The sequence below is a fragment of the Centroberyx gerrardi genome, chromosome 4 (assembly GCF_048128805.1).
Source record: "Centroberyx gerrardi isolate f3 chromosome 4, fCenGer3.hap1.cur.20231027, whole genome shotgun sequence".
Lineage (NCBI taxonomy): Eukaryota > Metazoa > Chordata > Actinopteri > Beryciformes > Berycidae > Centroberyx > Centroberyx gerrardi.
In genome coordinates, this window is record NC_136000.1 from 6,279,387 (window position 1) to 6,296,742 (window position 17,356).

The window sequence follows — 17,356 nt, forward strand, 5'->3', positions numbered from 1 at the left end:
CCCCTGGAACCCCCTCAAGGACCCCTGGCGGTCCCCGGACCCCACGTTGAGAACCACCGTCTTAGAGAGAACAAACTTCTCAAGAACATGAACACAGAGAACACATCTTTACAGTTTGAGATGTGTGCGTTTCTCAGTATGCGTTCTTGTGTCCTCCATGCTGCGTTTGACGTAATAGTACGACTCCAAAATAAAAGAACACTGAGGGCGGATAAAGATCCTGGAAGTTTACTTGCTAACCGAGGGATAATCAGATGGAGACTTGGCTGGCGAAAATGGAAAACCCAAAGTTTCAAATGGTAAAGACCCTTCTCTGTGCTCAGGTTCTTGAGTTTGTTCTCTCCAAGACAACCTGGGAGGAATGTGTCTTGCCCGTCCCTCTCCCTTTTTTAATTGACTGGTAGAGTTGTATGCTTTTGAAAAATATCCTTCTCTGTGTCTCAGTGGTGTAGAAATTCCCCCGGGGGAAATTCCCTTAGGAGTTTCATTCATTAACCAATTCCAGTCTATTGCTTCCTGGATAGCATTTTTCTCTGCGCTAACTCACCCAAACATGAAAATGCAATCCTGGTATTTCAGGTATTCCCACGGTGAGCAGGGAAACATTTAAATTCATCTTACTGGAAAAACCTGCCTGTCAGAGGGAGTTAATGATATAATCAGAGCTTTCTGACAAGCCCAGTCTTCCTCCCCAAAGAGAATGCTGTTGATGCAAAGCAGTATATATAAAGTTGTTCCTGACTACTTATAATTTTCAGCATACATGTTCTCTCTCTTTCCTTTCTTGTCTCCTTCTGCATGACTTCTGTAACACATTCACTCTGTCTTTCACACTCACACACTAATGCACGTACACATATACGCCCTCCCACTCATTACCACACTCACTTCCACCATCATTCCATTTATTGCATTAGGGCCGGTTTGATTTATTTTTATATCCAGTTGTGGTTTTGTTTGTCTTGAGGTGAGATGTTTTATGAGGCCCTTGTTTTTTTATTTCACTTCCACAAGTGAGCAATTTCCATCTCTTCTTACTGTGTTTTTAAATCACTGTATTTTGTCACTGTCATTTTTTTTTTTAATCGCTTTGCTTTTATGTTTTATCTCTGTGCAAATGAACTAAACGACTCAGCTTGATGCACATTTGTTTTGGCCTGGAGACTGACTTGACAGAAAAAAACAACCACAGCCTATGTCAACCAGTAGGCCGAGGATACTCAATATAACATCATGCAGACCAAGCAGGCCTTGCTTGCTTCCCCACCTTATGTTCACAAGTCAGAAATCTTTGCCCCTTGCCATCTTGGATCACTCCTATCTACTTCATGTCCTCATGTCAGAGAAATACTTCCACACTGAAAAAGCTGTCCAGTGATTTTAACTTGTTTCCAGACCTATCAAGCTTATTTCATGATATTTATATGATATTTCAGTCAAATTATCTCACTGCACTGGCAGATAATCTTGCTGGTTTCAATAAATTTCACTTGATACATGTCAAAATGAAGAAAATCTTGAAACAAGAAACTTTCTCCAAGACAATTTACGAAGTGTCCTGAAACAAGTTAAACTATCCTGAAAAAAGTGAAATTTGTTGAAACCGGTAAAATTTCACAAAAGAAATCCTAAAATAAGCTTGACAAGTCTGGATACAAGATAAAATAAAATTTGTTTTTGTTTGTCAGTTTTTGCAGTGCAAGGTTCCTCCCAAAGGCGGGCACACATAAGGAAGAGAGTCGACTGGAATCACGAGGGTTTTGGGAACGTTTTATAGTTGGGCGGGTGTTCTCCTAACCTTCCTCATGGCCTCCAGCTCCTGCTGCTTGGTCTCGTTGGCGGTCTGCAGCTCCCTCATCCTCAGCTCCAGCTCCTCCTGCTCAGCCTGCTGCTTCAGACGTTGCTCCCGGCGTTTCTGCCGCGCCTCGCGGTGCGGCGCCGGCCGGCCCAGCCGCAGCAGGCTCACACAGGTCTGGATGGCTGGGAGGAAACATGGCGGAGGGATGAAGATGTTAGGACAACAGAATATTGACAAAAACATCATGCTGTGATTTCTTTTGGGTGAATATTGTGCTTGGGGTGTGAGCTGGGATGCATGTGGGAGCAGCTTTTTCTACATTATTTTTTGTCAGTTTTTATAAAATGTAAAAGAAAAAGATGTGTGGTGGGAGAAAACAAGATGGTGCTTAATGTCAATACATTTAAAAGCTGTCAAAACTTCTTTCTCAAGTCTCAAGTGTTTTTAGACTTACAGCAGTACTGTATGTAAATGATCATTTAAATATGGCCGCGTTTTAAAGGGAATGCTGGGTCGTAAATGCAAGCGTTTAATAATCATGCAAATTCTTTAAAAATGGCCGGACACTTGAAAGGGAATCTGGGTTTTAAACTACAGACATGACATGTAGAGTGACTGTAGAAAGGGATTTAATATCATAATATCTAATATCTAACCCTAACCCTAACCCTAACAGTGAAGAGTTGAAAGGCTTTGGATCAAACTCTTAACCACATGCTCTATCATAATGTGTGAGCCTCTCCCTCCCATCCTATTCTGATATAAGCATAACTACCCGATGTATTTAATATACTAATCTAGCAGGCTAAAAGATCTCATACTCCTATGCTTTATGAATAATTAAAAGGCTCTTTTATGACAGGAAGGAGCTTTGTGTGACTTATTGCTCTTGGCCTGGCACTTTCCCATTTTTGTGAACCTGATACAGTGATTCAGAGGGCAAACCATTGGAAATTAACTGAGACAACAAACATGTTGATGCTTAGCAATCAAAGACTGTACATATTTTAGTTTCCATATCCTGTAATAAAGGAAAAAAGAAACAAATTTCATCTTGGACTTATATTTCTAATAATTTCCTTCTTGATTTACTCAGAAACCATTACTGTGATGCATTTAAGCGTACTGCAGCACTTTTTGTGAAGGCTGCGTTTTAAAGGATAAAAAAAATTGGTAGGAGAACTTGACAACTTTGAAATGAAATTATCTTGTAAGCAAATTTTACAAGAGAAACTCAAACACAGAATTGCGTGTGGCTTTGATAAACAGATGATGAACAGCTTTTGGTAAGGTTAAAAATAGTCACAAAGTTCACAGGCAGCAGATGTGGGGAGTGAATTAGTGAGATAAGACAATGAGAGAGCAGTGACTCACCTCACTGAGGCTTACAGCAGCAGAATTCAATGATGATTAGCAGATGAGCAATGGGAGGAATAATCCCTGTGATTTTTAGATTGAGAAAGAGCGACCTCAACGCTTCTCTTACCTTGGATCCACTCCTGTTTCCTCTTCTTGTCCGAGGCACTGATCTCAAAGCTTTTTTGTGCGCACTTGATGAAGAGCAGGCACTTCTTTCCCTCCTTGTCTGGTAAAGACTGCAAGGAAGAACTGGATAAGTCACGAAGGACTACAGCAGTGCTAAAGTGTGATATGTGTTACCCCAAGGCTTAAAAATCCTTCTCTGACCTGACTCTTCTTCTGTATCTACATCTCACCCACTTGCTGGACCCCTTTATCCAAATTGCCTCAGTATGAGTGAATACATGTTCATGGATGTCCCCAATGGGAATCAAACCCCTAACCTTGGTACTAAGCTCAGTGATGTAACACACCCTCTGGCGGCCATATTGGAGGTCTTTAGCTCTCGGGCAACAGTGGCTGAGAACAGACGACTGCTTTACTAAATGTACGATTCTCAACAGAGTTCAACAGACAGTTAATTCCTGTGCTGTTTTTTACCTGATAACTGGTCATTTTGAATCTGATCCATTTTGTGTTTAGATGTTAGCTAAGTAACCATAGTAGCCTATCTGGTTAGCTAATCATCAGTTTATTGTTGTAAATAGTGATTTGCTAATGTATCTAGAAGACGCTATCACTTGTAGTGGCCAGTAGTCACATTAATATCAGTTGTTTTGCTAAATTAGCTTGCTAACTAGCTACCATTACTGAATGGATCTGCAACAATCTTTTTCAGGTATCTCTCTTTTTCTAGCTTGGTTGTTATATATTTACACATTATTTGCACACAGCCAATTCTCCAACTGACCTCTACAATAGTGCCAGATGTGGCTGCTAGGAGATTTGTGACACAATTGCAAAACCTACATTCAGAACCAGCTTCTCCTGGATTCACCTGATCAGTGTATTTTATGCATATTTTGTATGTCAGAGAGTTGTAGAAAACAGTCTAAGCGGGCGGTCCTTGCCTCGACGCAGCAGTTTCCGTCCAATAGGATGTCGCCTTTCTTCTCGGCCAGGTCCTCCCCGACGTAGTAGGAGATGGAGTTCGGCTTCAGCAGGAACCAGCGCTCCGTCCAGTTCTTCCTCTTGTGACCCTTCTTCATCATGTAGCCCTGCGGACAGACACAAGCAAATGAGTCAGAATGTCATCCCTCTCTCTCCCAATCTCTCCTGTCTACTTTGAACTGTCATGTAAAGGTGAAAAACACTTAATTATTCCAATTAAAGTACAGCCGCTGCACACCGCCTAACGTTGACTTGGCCCCAGCTTGATGCCGACCTGTTTGAGGACGTCCATGATGAGCTCCTGGTAGACGTCGTTGATGCCCATGGACAGGGTCTGGCGGTCCATGCCCTTGCTGAAGTGTCCCGAGCCCACCAGGCTGATGAGCTCCCAGGCGTTCAGGGACTGCTGCTTGGCGTTCAGCTCCAGCTTGTAGTCCTCGAAGCGCTCCTCCACCCAGCTGCCGCCCATCGCCTCCGTCAGCTTACGCAGGAAGTACTCGATCTGTGCCGGGGAGATACACACACACACACACACAATCACACAAGAGCATATGGCGGTGCATCACCAAACCACACACAAACCAAACACACATACACAGGCCAAATAAAGACACCAACGTGATTTTTCCGTTTTTTTCCACAAGGTTTTTACAGTTCATTCCTTTTGAGAGATAACTGCTACTGTCCTGCTTTTTATTCCATGTTCATCCTAGTTTACTGTAAAGGGACAAATGTTCTCTAAGGGAACTGAGTGCAGCGTATAAAGTTAGATTTCTTTTGTAAACAGCCTCCCAGCGATACGGCTCGGATGTTCGTTATGCCCAACAATAAATCCTGCAGCATTTGTAGAACAGGAAGCTGGAAACTTCCTTTTCTGCTCTTGAGCAACGGACTGGGTGTTCCTTTTAAAGTAGCCAGTTATTGTACCAGCGGAGCCCAACACATATACAGAGGCCTGACCAAAACATCCCACTGACCCTCACATCCAAGTAAATGTTGTTAGTGTTGTCAGAGAAATGATTCCTGCTGCCTACCCATTGTTTTATCTGATAAAGCAAGAGGTATTTTAAACGACTCATGATCAGGGCGGGAAATTAACACCAGCCACCAGACAAACGCTGGTAAATTTTGTCTCTGTTTGGAACCTGTCTACTCTTCGCCCAACCACTATTGAGGGTGGTGGTTAATTTGGGGGATTTATCAGCCACTGTGGGCAGTAGACAGCAAACTTTATAGGTCAGAGCAGTGTGTTGGTGTCGCTCTTTGTGGTTAAGACACCCGTCTCTAGATCAAAGTCTCAGCTTTCCTGCTGTCTGTCTGATTAACAGAAAATGCTGGAGGGGATGGACTGCCCACTCTCCTATAGAGTCACAGAGTTATGCTACTTTCACATAGGATGCGATAACTCTACTCTCTGCACTCTAAACCCATTATTTCCAATGGGTCGTGCTGTACATGAACGGATTTTCGCTCACTGCATCCAACTCGGAGCCCTTGTGCCTAAAGTTCAACTTAGATAAACTTTTCCTCCGCACATGGTGATGAAACCCTCACGTGTCCAATAGAAACAAAAAGGGAAGTAGCCGGCCATGAAGGGAAGAAAATGGAGGAAAAACTTTATTCCAGCAGGATCAGAATTTCCAGAATTATAGAAAACTAGTCTGAAGTTGTATAGGGACTTAAGTGGAAAAGCTCTCTCCTGGAAGCATGTTTTTAACCAGGTGGGCATGCCAGGTGTGTTTACAAATGCAGTGGAGAATTATAGCGACCTAGGAATGGCTCCTCCCCCTGCTTCTCGACAGCTCCGCCTATTTTTTTCACGCTATCCCGACTTCCCCAAACATCTAGTCAAGAGTTGAGCTGTACAAAAGCGCAGAGCAAACCGCGTCCTATCTGAAAGTAGCGTTAAATTTCGGGGGCGGTGCTGTAAAGAAACACTCACCTCCTCGGTGACCATGGTCAGCGGGTATCTGTCCTCGGACAAGAAGTTGAAGATGCACCAGATCTTGAAGGCGTCATCGTTGGAGATGAGCAGGTGGGTCCGGTCCAGGTTCTTCCTGGCGCACAGGGTCCAGCACATCCTGTTGAAGTCCTGACGGTCAAAGTTGTCCTTCACCTGCGGTAGAGGAGGACAGCTGTGGTGAGGGCGTCCAGTGAGTCATGGGTTCATGTTCATGGCAAAAGAAAGGTGTTTTTTTCAGGCAGTATGGAGGCGTAGCGAGGGGGGAGACGTCTTTCAACTGGAGGACCCAGGTACACTGCAAAAACTCTCCACCTTAACAAGTCATTTAGCCTATTATTGACTCCTAAAATCATTACTTTCTTAAAACAAGTGAAAAAATCTGCCAGTGGGGTTAAATCATTTCACTTGTTTCCAGTGCAAATGCAACTTCTTTCAAGAATTTTGGAGAATCAAGTGTCATCTTTCTTTCCTGAAACAAGTGAAACTGCATTGTAAACAAGTTAGTTATCTCACTCCATTCGCATAATTTTTCTCTTGTTTTAAGAAAAATTTGAAGACTGAATATGAGACTAAATGACTTGGATGTTTTTTACAGTGTAGAAACCTCTGTGTTGGCAAGCATCCGCCCTGCTGAAGCATCCTGCAGTAAAACCTGAACCTGTAGCTAACGCTGACCTCTGACCTCTATGTGGAGGGGGGCAAGCGAAATGAGAATCATTACTTTCATTATTACTTTGTTAAAGTGATGTTGAACTTTGGGTTGTGTAGCTTCCTGGCCATGATAAAACCCCCAAATCGGTTATCTGTTGCTCCGGTAGAGACGATTGGAGAATTTAGGTTTTTTTTCTCTCTCCATTCACTGCCATTGTGTGTAACACAAGTGTAACACTGAAATCCAGTCAGAGGAAACTTATGCAGATGGAACAAAGAGAATTACGTTTATCAATAATTGTAAATAGGCGAAAAAAGGTGGGAGACAGGACTTTGACAAAGTAGATTCTGACAATATATAAAAAACAAGTCTCTTTTTTAGGGTTAGGTTTGGGTTAGATTTTTTTATATATTGTCAGAAGCTTTGTTTGCTGCTTATGTGCTAAAAGTGTGATTTTCAGACCTGTTCCTCCATGCAATGGCATCGAATGGAGAGAGAATAAAACACTATTCTCCAATCGCCTCTACCGGAGCAACAGATAACAGAGAAGAGATTTTGGGGTTATACCATGGCCAGGAAGCTACACAACCCAAGGTACTGCCAAAGGTCAACATCACTTTAAACAGACCAGGTGTTGTGTTTTATTTTGAGAGACAAGAAAGATGAGAGACAGAGAGAGAGAGAGAGGGGGGACGACATGCGACAAAGGTCTTGAGTCAGACTCCAACCCACAATATCCTGAAAACACGGTGTGCACCTTCGCCTGCTAAGCCACCAGTACACACTACAGGCTTTTCACTTTTTTCTTTATATAACTTTAAAGCATGCTTTTTTTTCCCTCAGTATGCTTTTAACGGAGATGGCATGAATCCTGCCGACGCTGCCAATGCCAAACTGTCGAGACGAGTGTGAAAGGAAAAAAGTGGGCTCTGTTTAGATGTTTTTTTTTGTGTTTTTTTTTAGCTCTGGGGCTCAAATTCCAGAGCAGAAAGGGAGGAAAACTCTTGAAAAGGTACAATCAGTGCTGTGGAGGGGAAATGTTTTCTTCTAGCCGGTGAACAGTAGCGTAGCCATGGAGATTCCTGGCAGGCTGACTATGCAATCGTGTGGATTAGGAGCACATCTCGTCCTGCTGGCTCTCGTCCCGTCAAGCACCACCACCCCCCACCCCCCCACCACCCCCAAACAACTTGTACCCAACTCCAACGTTCACTCTAGTTAAAAAATGAACCGAACATTTCAACTACAAAGATAATTCTCAAAACCCAATGTCCTAAATGTTCCTAAACGCCCTGAAACTGCACTCTGGAAGCATCACATTTATAGACTATGTTTGATTTTGGCTATTTGAAGCCACTATTACCATAAACACTGATCCATAATGTGGTATAATTGTTGCACTGATGTGGTGTGAGCAGGCAGCGATGCAGAACCTGGTCCCACAGCCCCAGATGTTCCCTCCACACATGCATGGGCACAGTGAAGATAATACTAAAAACTGTTACAGATAGCTAGTCATGCATGTAAGCAGTGATAATGTGAATTAGTACTTGAAGAGGAATGCCACTCAATTAAAAAAAATAAATAAATAAAATCACCAGTTCATCTTATGGCACGTGACAGCCCTATTACTACTTTGCCTGAGTATTTAGGAACATGAACAACTCTCGGTAACACTTCACTTGGGTTGGTGCTCATAAGGCATAATAAGGTATCATAAGTGCATTATAAACACACTGTGAGCTCAGGGTACTAATTACTATAGTCACAAGGCTCCCACACTCACTTGGACATTAAATTCAATAAAGTTTCAATGACTTTCAAGGTCTTGTTTGGTGAAATTCAAGGCCCCACAATTTTGGGGTAAGACCTGACATTGGTCAAAATTAGACATTATAGAGGCCTCATTTTAGAGAGAGAGAGAGAGAGAGAGAGAGAGAGAGAGAGGGAGTGAGAGGGAGAGAGAGAGAGGGGGAGAGAGAGATAGAAAGAGAGAGAGAGAAAGAGAGAGAGAGAGAGAGAGAGCTGAGGCATACTGTTGAATTTGGGTGCTATAAGAAATGAAATACTTTCAATGCCATCCAATCATTTAAAAAAAAAACCTTTAAGGCGTTATTTTATTTTTTAAATGCACAAACTTATATCATAATACACACAATATGTAAAGGGTTGAATACTTCATAGGGCGACTGTATAGTCAATGACGATGTTCAACTGAATGTAATTTTCTGATGTTTGTCTGCTGATTATACTGTAAGAAACATCTCTCTCTGCTTCTAATGGTCTTATAATCTGTTTGTTGTTTGTTTGTTTTCATCACCATGCACTTCAGTTTAACTGTTACCCAACTTTGATGTCACACCGATGTACAGCCTGGAGCTGCTCCATTGACTTTAAATAGGAAGACTGAGTTTATGGACTCATACACTGTTTGCCTTCGTCTTTACATCAAAATAAGCTCTCCGGCAGAAAATGTACCACACCCCATAGAATATAATCCTGGATACTTTCACAACCGCCGTTTCCCATTTTTTCACACTTCATTCTTTATGCAGTGTGTGTGTGTGCGTGTATGTGTGTGTGTGTGTGTGCATGTGTGTGTTTCTGGGTAAGGCAGACAGAAGAGAATGAATGCAGTGAAGTAGTCTGAACTTTTCTAGGGCTTTTGGCCATACACAGGATCTGATGTAACTCCCCCTTGTGCTAATTTAGGGTGCCTATGTTGAAATCTAGCTTGGAAGTTTAAGAGTGGAGCGTCACTGCGGTTATCAATGTGGGCGCCTCCCATCACAGATGTTTCGTCATCAGACAGTATTTCAAATCTGCTGATGTTCCCCTTTTGGAGGCTTCTGGGTATATTTTACTGATACCAAATATTGACCCTAATAAAACAACATCCACTTCTTCCCTTTTCTTTTCTCATTACTCAGCAACATGCCCGTCTCTCTTGGTGTGAGAACGGCAGGCAGGCAGGCAGGAATGAGGAATAATGAGCCATAGTTGTTATGTTAAGAAGCAGGTGGCTGGCCTTGGCTATATCAGCTCACTCTTTTTTAGACCTGCGGTTTTGAATGAGTCAACGGCAGCGAACACAAAGCCGGTCTCCAGTGAGAAACGCTGGCAGCACTACGACACATGGGAGGGGACAGTCGTGAGGTTGTGAAAGTAGGATTTGTTATGAAAGAACAGCTCTTTTGTCTCACATTGTCGTGTCATGCTCGTCTCGTTTTTCGCTCTCCATGCGAGTGGCTCGTTTACCCTCTCTCTCTCTCTCTCTCTCTCTCTCTCTCTCTTTCTATTCCTCTTCTCACTCCTTCCGTCAATGTCACTCTCTCACTCTCCGCACCTCAACAATGAGGGCCTTGTCAGCGCTGCCTCCCCTCCTCTCCACTGACACATGTTCATTAGAATTCACTGGCCAGAGGAGCCAGACAGGATCCGAGCACCGGGCCTTATCTCCTGCATCCCGGGCCTGGGAGAGAGAGATCCTCTCGCCTCAGGAATTACAACTCACCCGGGCTTGATAGGGCTGTCCTTCAAGACCAACGGCTCAGTGATTACTTGGCCAGGTGCTGAGATTTCTGGCTTTCAAAACTCACTTTCTGACCCGGGAACAAAAACTCCCCACCTATTGGAATTTCAAGGCGCTTACAAAGGAACATGATCTGCCTATTGGGCATTAAAAAGGATACAATTGCAGAGCAGGAGGCAAAGTGACGAGCATTATCAGAACCATTAGCTTATAAAACACAAATATGCTATAACTAAACCACAAACTATAAATACATGAAAGGGGGGAACAATACGCCCACAGCGTCCTGATCTGTTTAATGAAGGCAGGTCAGGTATAGGCTCTTTTCACAAACATGGCTGACGTTCTTCCGCAGAGTTTAGATCGGTTCTCACCATTGCCAGCAATGTTAAAAATCCAAATTTCTGTCGCCTCTAACTCTGTCTGTGATCACTAGGGCTGGGTATCGGTACTCGATACCTTTAAGGTATCGACCGAAATAACCCAGTACCAAGTAGTATCGAAACTTCTCCAGTCAAACGATACCTGCATTCGATACTTTTTTGTACACAGATCTAGAAAAAAATTACTATTTGTATGGTTTTGCTCGCAGCCAATCACCGCAAGCGTTCTTTGATTTAATGCGACGTGTGATTGGCCCACTACCGCAGCAGCTACAACCCATACAGTCTGTGGTGGTGAAGTCGAGCGGTGTATGTGACGGAGTTGGCAGTTCAGCGTGCCGAGATGCCACCAAAACGTTAAAAAAAAGGTATCGAATGAAGTACTCTATTGGTATCGGTATCACTTTAAGGGTACTGGTATTGATACTGGTATCGTAATTTTTTAAACGATACCCAGCCCTAGTGATCACTTATTTTGTGTATTTTTCAACATAGCGTATAACACAATACAGCTGTTGTCATTCACACAGCTTTCTGTTGTCAGATGACTGGACAACAATAATAAAGTGATGAGGGTCACAAAATACCAACAGCACAGAAATTGGCATTAACCTTGATTAGTCTCTCTCTCTCTTTTTCTTTCCCTGTGTCTGTCTCTCTCTCAGGTTCGTCCTCCCTGTCTGAGTGCCAAGTTTTCTCTCTCTCTCTCTCTCTCTCTCTCTCTCTCTCTCTCTCTCTCTCTCTCTCTCTCTCTCTCTCTCTCTCTCTCTCTCTCTCTCTCTCTCTCTCTCTCTCTCTCTCTCTCTCTCTCTCTCTCTCTCTCTCTCTCTCTCTCTCTCTCTCTCTCTCTCTCTCTCTCTCTCTCTCTGGTCAGAGGAGGTCAGTTGTTTCGGTGGAATGCTACGCTCCATCTACCCGCAAAGTGCTGAGTCCAACACTTTAAAAACAGCAGGTTTCTGTCTCTCTTCTGACTCAGCAGATGCCCGTCGCCGCAAAATGATAAACGTTCACGATTTGGGTGTCGGGTGTCGGGTGATCGTACATTTATGAGTATAATATCACACTGGAGTGACAGATCTGCGTTAGTGACACACTCCTTAGGAACGGATGTTTCAGACGAGCTGAACTGTCGGTGGGTGGCATTTTATTTTCCACTGCATTGTTAATGAAACTGACAAGTGGAATGAGTCAGGGGGGATGAGGGTGACACACACCCACACTCTATCCCTACTTCCCATCCGCAATGCCTGTACAATGCACACACACACACACACACACACACACACACAGCTGGGAATGTGATTTTTCGGGGTGTTTTTTTCAGGATTTCAGTTGTTCTGGACCAACAACTCCCATTCATTCGTAATATAGAACTACTGTTTTCCTGCTTCTTGTGTACCTGATCGCAACACACACACACACACACACACACACAAACACACACACACACACACATACACACAAATAGTCTCCCTCTGAGACCGGGTGGAGTTTCCTTGGGAGCGGGTTGTGAGCGGTTGAATGCACTGACCGACGCCCTCGCTCTGTATAGCCCAGTCACCTCCACTTCAATGGGTGGGTGGGGTGGTTTTGTGTGTGTGTGTGTGTGTGTGTGTGGAGGGGAAGGGGTGACGGATGGGGTGGGGAGGGGGTAACATTTGCCCATGACGTCATTTCTGTCTTCCTGAAACCTCTCTTGAATTCACAGTGCTTGAGGAAAGGGTCCTTGATGAAGTGACGGGTGCAGCCGATGCCACATGAAAGCTTGTGTTGCTGCGTCAGAGAGGAATGACGCAACGTTGCTGGCTGTTAGACACGTTGTACAACTTACAGTGAATCCCTCTACTGTCTTAACAGAGCCGGAAGGAAGAACTCATGGGGTAACCTTGATGAAAAAATCCCAAAGTTGCTCAGAAGAGGCCGGCTCTTGCAATAATCATGAAAAAACACACCAAATCATGAACATTTATGGTCAAGGTGTCACGACCATGACATCAACAACTGTCCTCTTAGAAACCCTTGATGGCAACAGCATGCGTGTTTGTCATTCACAAGATGCCACAGGCAGTTTGCGTGGAAATCCATGCAATACAGTTTCATAACATCTCAAAGGAAAACTCTGACTGTGTAGAAATAATATCACAAAAACTGTGAGACAACAAGCATAGGCCTAACCCTTGATAACACAAGAGAAGTACCGCAATCCCTTCTGATATCGCACAAGAGTCCAGCAGAAACATTACAAGCGGCAAAAACAATGATTATAATTCATCATAGTAATATTTCATTGAAGAGTCGAGCTTATTTATGAATCAAAGATGAGAAAAGACAAGCTAAAAAAAGCAATAAAATAAGATCTAAAGAGAGGGGAGAGGACCTTTGTGACCCTCAAGAGAAACTATTTGTGATGTCACACTCACAACAGAATTCTGACCCCGTTTGCCATGGCAACACCCTCAAGAAACTCCTTTATGATATCATGCAAGAATTCCAAACATTCACTTGGGACAAAGGGAATTCCATGGGAGTTTGCCTTTCATGACATCATAAAGGGAAAGACTTTCACTTGTCATGATGCCCAGCAAAACAATCGCCACCGCTCCATTCATATTGTGACCCTATATGACATCACCATAGAAATGAAAATGAGGAATCGAATGAATTACCTCAATGATCAATAAATGGTCCTGTGTGGGTGCTAAACATGGTGGATTGATGGATGTATCGACAACAGAGGTTGAGAGTGTGCCACCAGCACAATATACCAATACTACATATCAATCAATAGACTTTTATGCTCCACTAGCCTTCTAAAACATTTCACCAATGCCACGAATTAACATTTACTGGGGACTTACAAGTTTTCAAAAGTCCCGGGAAGTTGTGGAATACAAGAACTGCAGTAAGGCTTTCAACAGGAGACACAAAACTGCATCTCCTGTCAGTCTTGTTGTGATCCTTGTATTTTTTTGTAATGCTTTTTTACTCCTATTAATGTGTCATAACCCATGTAAAGTGATGAAGGGCCAATTAGAGTGGTTGACAGACTTTACCCACAATGAACCTGGGATACAAATACCATTCACCATTATGGTTTCCTCTATGGTATAATATGGCGAAATCACTGGTGTTATATATTGTCTTTGTTGGATGAAAACTTTACCTTCAATTGAAGAATTGCATTTTCAACCCTTGGGTTTATGAAACCCTTTCAAAACCCATTGGATAAACTCAAAAATCCAAGGATGTCAAGCTAAAAACAAGGCTGTTTTTCTGAGATGGGCAACTGTTCCTGAAAAGTTGACATTTTGGAGATACAAGGTTTTAACCCGACAACAGCAAAACTTGTCTGGTGCTGGGCTTTGACCCTTTGCACTCCTTACTATTGGTTTCTTTTAATAAATAATTTGAGCTTATTCTACTGTTCCACTCATTGTAAAACGCTCTAGATAAAAACATCAACTAAATGCGTCAAATATGATGTAAATGTTGGCTGACTTGAACTTGGGATACCAATGCCACGCTTTGTTGTCATAATAACTCTAAATAGGGAAGGGAATCAGTGCTGTTGGCTGACCTTGTCCAGGATGAACTTGTTCAGGTACGGCATGTAACCCTGGTTGGAGACTGGGCCTTCATCGTCATCTTTAAAATGCTCCTCCAGCGCCACAGGGTCATGTGGGATCTTCATCACTGTACACAAGTTGTGGGACAGCACCTGGAATGATGGGAAAATATATGGGTTTTATACACTATGTACACACTTTGGAGAACAAATCATGGCCTAAAGTTCATCATTCAATAGGAAATGAAATACAGAGGATCCTGTGACCGTCTGTAAGGTTTTATAAATTTGTCACCCAAAGATTCAAGCTACTTAATATCTGCTAAAGTAGCTCTATAGTATTTAGTTACCTAAGTATAATATTTTCTTTCAAATTTCAAATCATTTTGTAAGAGTAGGTACCATATTTTTCAAATGGTGGATGTTTAATGTCACATAGTGACTCCTCGCATGCAGATAGTCACACTAGTAAACAGATTATTGATAAAGCCATCTGTTCCCAGACTGCACAAGTCTCTGCTCAGTGAGGTGAAATACTGATAAGTCTAAACATCTGGTACTGGGAGGAACGCTTATCATGTAGTCAGACATTCATGGATGTACTGGATCTGTGTTTGATCCCTTGTGCTGTTAAACAAGGATAAAGAATTACATAGAAATCTGGCTTGGATGAATGGGGGATGAAGATGAACTTAAAGAGAAACTCCATCCTTGGATACTCTTACACTGTTAGATATCGATCTGTGATGTTCAATGCATCCCAGGAGTTATTTTGTGATGAAGTGTCGTAATTTTATCTTTTTGTTGTACCCACTTTCCCTCAACCTGCCTCGTCTACTTCTACTTCAGTAAATGATTTCCTACAATTCCCAGAATGCCTTTCAACAACCCCTAGAGAAGGGATGTGAACTTGTTGCATTCAGATGGGGGTTATACCATCCATGGGTTATACATGTAGGTGGAGAGAGGAATAGCGATGGCGAGTTTTTCCAGTCAAGAAAGTGAGAGTCGTGCCCCCTACTCTAAAGACAACATGTCTTGTGGCTGCATTGCATTCTGGTCTATTGAGTCTACTGTCAGTGGAGAAATCGGTCTCTCTGCTTCTTCTAGGATGGATTTCTCCCTGTATGATTGTTGAACGTTGGTGCAAAATACTGAGTCTAGAACAGGGACGGGCAGTCATGTGCCATGGAGGGCCAGGAGTCGGCAGGTTTTCATTCCAACCAAAGACAACACAAGATGATTTCATTGATTATCACAGCTAATGCAGTGTTTGGCTGGAATGAAAACCTGCGGACCCTTGGCCCTCCATGGCACACCTTGGCCCATCCCTGGTCTACAAAGAAGCCCTCGCTCTTTGATTCTGAGGGACTGACACCAAAACCTGACGCTTACTGTTGATCTTTTAAAACAGCTGAATACTTTCCTGCTATCAAACTCCATTATAGCTGCGCTGTAAATATCTCAACGTGTCGTCATGTTGTCTACATTTGGCCAGTTATCCACAGGAATAGGAAAAATACACCGGAAAAAAACAAAATGGACCCAGAAATTCAATAGCTGTTTTTTTAAACAATGTTAAAAGTGTTTTAGGGCAGATTTTGCCTTCAATGTTGACCCAGTTCACCCTGGACAGTGATAGTATAAAACCAATTTCCCATCCCAATGCAAGGAATAATTTTGGAATACACAATGTTTATTAACATGTTAACAGGGTGAGAATACTTACTCCCAGCAGGGATGAATGTTAGTTTAATGACCATAAAGGATGATGGAAGAGCTCTAGGCAGATTGTTTGACAAGACACCTATCCAGTCCTGATCATATATCAAGGTAGTGAAGTGACTGTAATTTTAACACAACCTAACTGTCAGTTTTACTGTACCATAGAGGCACGCCAGCCTTTAACACAATGGTTGGAAAACATGGAAAGGGAAGCTTCAAAGTTGAGCTATTTTAAAGCAGCAGTAATAGGTTACACTATATTTGAGCTAAATATGGTATTACAAACCCATTTCCTTGATGAAAATGCACTAAAATTGAGAACTATAATGAGTTTACAGTGATCTTATCCTCATATTTTGTCTTATTGATCTCCTATGACATCAATATAATACTTTCAGTATCTGTGGTAGTCAGTAGTGAGTTTATAGTGACCTTATCAGACTTATTAGTAGTTTTAATGCCCTATAGCATCAATAGTAATATTCCTATTGATAGTATTTCCATGATGTCAAATGCATTTCCTACCAATATGGTGCTTTACCATATACACAGCTGTCATTTGATTATAACCACCTGTTAATTTCCAACCAAGATAGTGATGTAACAGAATACTATGATAGACATTGCGCAATACTAAATAGTGAATTTATAGTGACCTATAATACCTAATGTCCCTTTATTTATCTCTTAAGGTATGACTATAATATTCGCATAGGGACTTATAGTTTAGCTGTGGTAGGCTATTTGTATCGTACCATTCTAAAGTTTACTATAGGATTACTTTCAGTTAGGTTTGGTCAATCAATGCGCGTCTACAGACAGGTGCGCTGCTGTTGATAAACCCACTGTCGGCGATTCACAGACAGAAACGGGCAGAAAAGTTATTTCCCATGAACTTAAGACGAACCGTGTTCAAAGTGAGATATGTTCAGGTAAAACCACGCTGAGCTCCAAATGTCCTTCCCTACTAAGAGAATTTCCTGCTTGGCCGCATACGGCAGCTCCTGCTCCCAAAATGATGATACAGAGCCAAAGCAAGCGGCGCAGGTTGGATATGAAGTGCCCGAAATGGAAACACAATAAGCTACTGTACCTTCAGTTGTGATTTGGAGACTTTTCCGCTTTTGTCCACGTCCAGCGCGGTAAACGCGTGCCATATGGACTTCAGAAGTTCGTCCCGCAGAGCCATGATGATGACAAACAACACCTCTCCCTCCCTCTCTCTCTCTCTCTCTCTCTCTCTCTCTCTTCGTCTCTTCTCTTGCTGTC

The 17,356-nt window shown here is 42.6% G+C and overlaps 1 protein-coding gene across 1 annotated transcript in view; it reads right to left on the reverse strand.

Moving 5' to 3' along the window:
• swap70b (switching B cell complex subunit SWAP70b) overlaps positions 1-17,356 on the reverse strand; it is a 29,502-nt gene extending 12,146 nt beyond the window's left edge. Inside the window, exons 1-7 of the mRNA XM_071904935.2 lie at positions 17,181-17,356; positions 14,375-14,515; positions 6,210-6,383; positions 4,542-4,769; positions 4,228-4,374; positions 3,285-3,393; positions 1,799-1,980 (exon numbers count right to left, since the gene is read on the reverse strand). Coding sequence (XP_071761036.1) covers positions 1,799-1,980; positions 3,285-3,393; positions 4,228-4,374; positions 4,542-4,769; positions 6,210-6,383; positions 14,375-14,515; positions 17,181-17,276 — 1,077 coding nt within the window. The 5' untranslated portion in view covers positions 17,277-17,356. The remainder of the gene's footprint in view (positions 1-1,798; positions 1,981-3,284; positions 3,394-4,227; positions 4,375-4,541; positions 4,770-6,209; positions 6,384-14,374; positions 14,516-17,180) is intronic.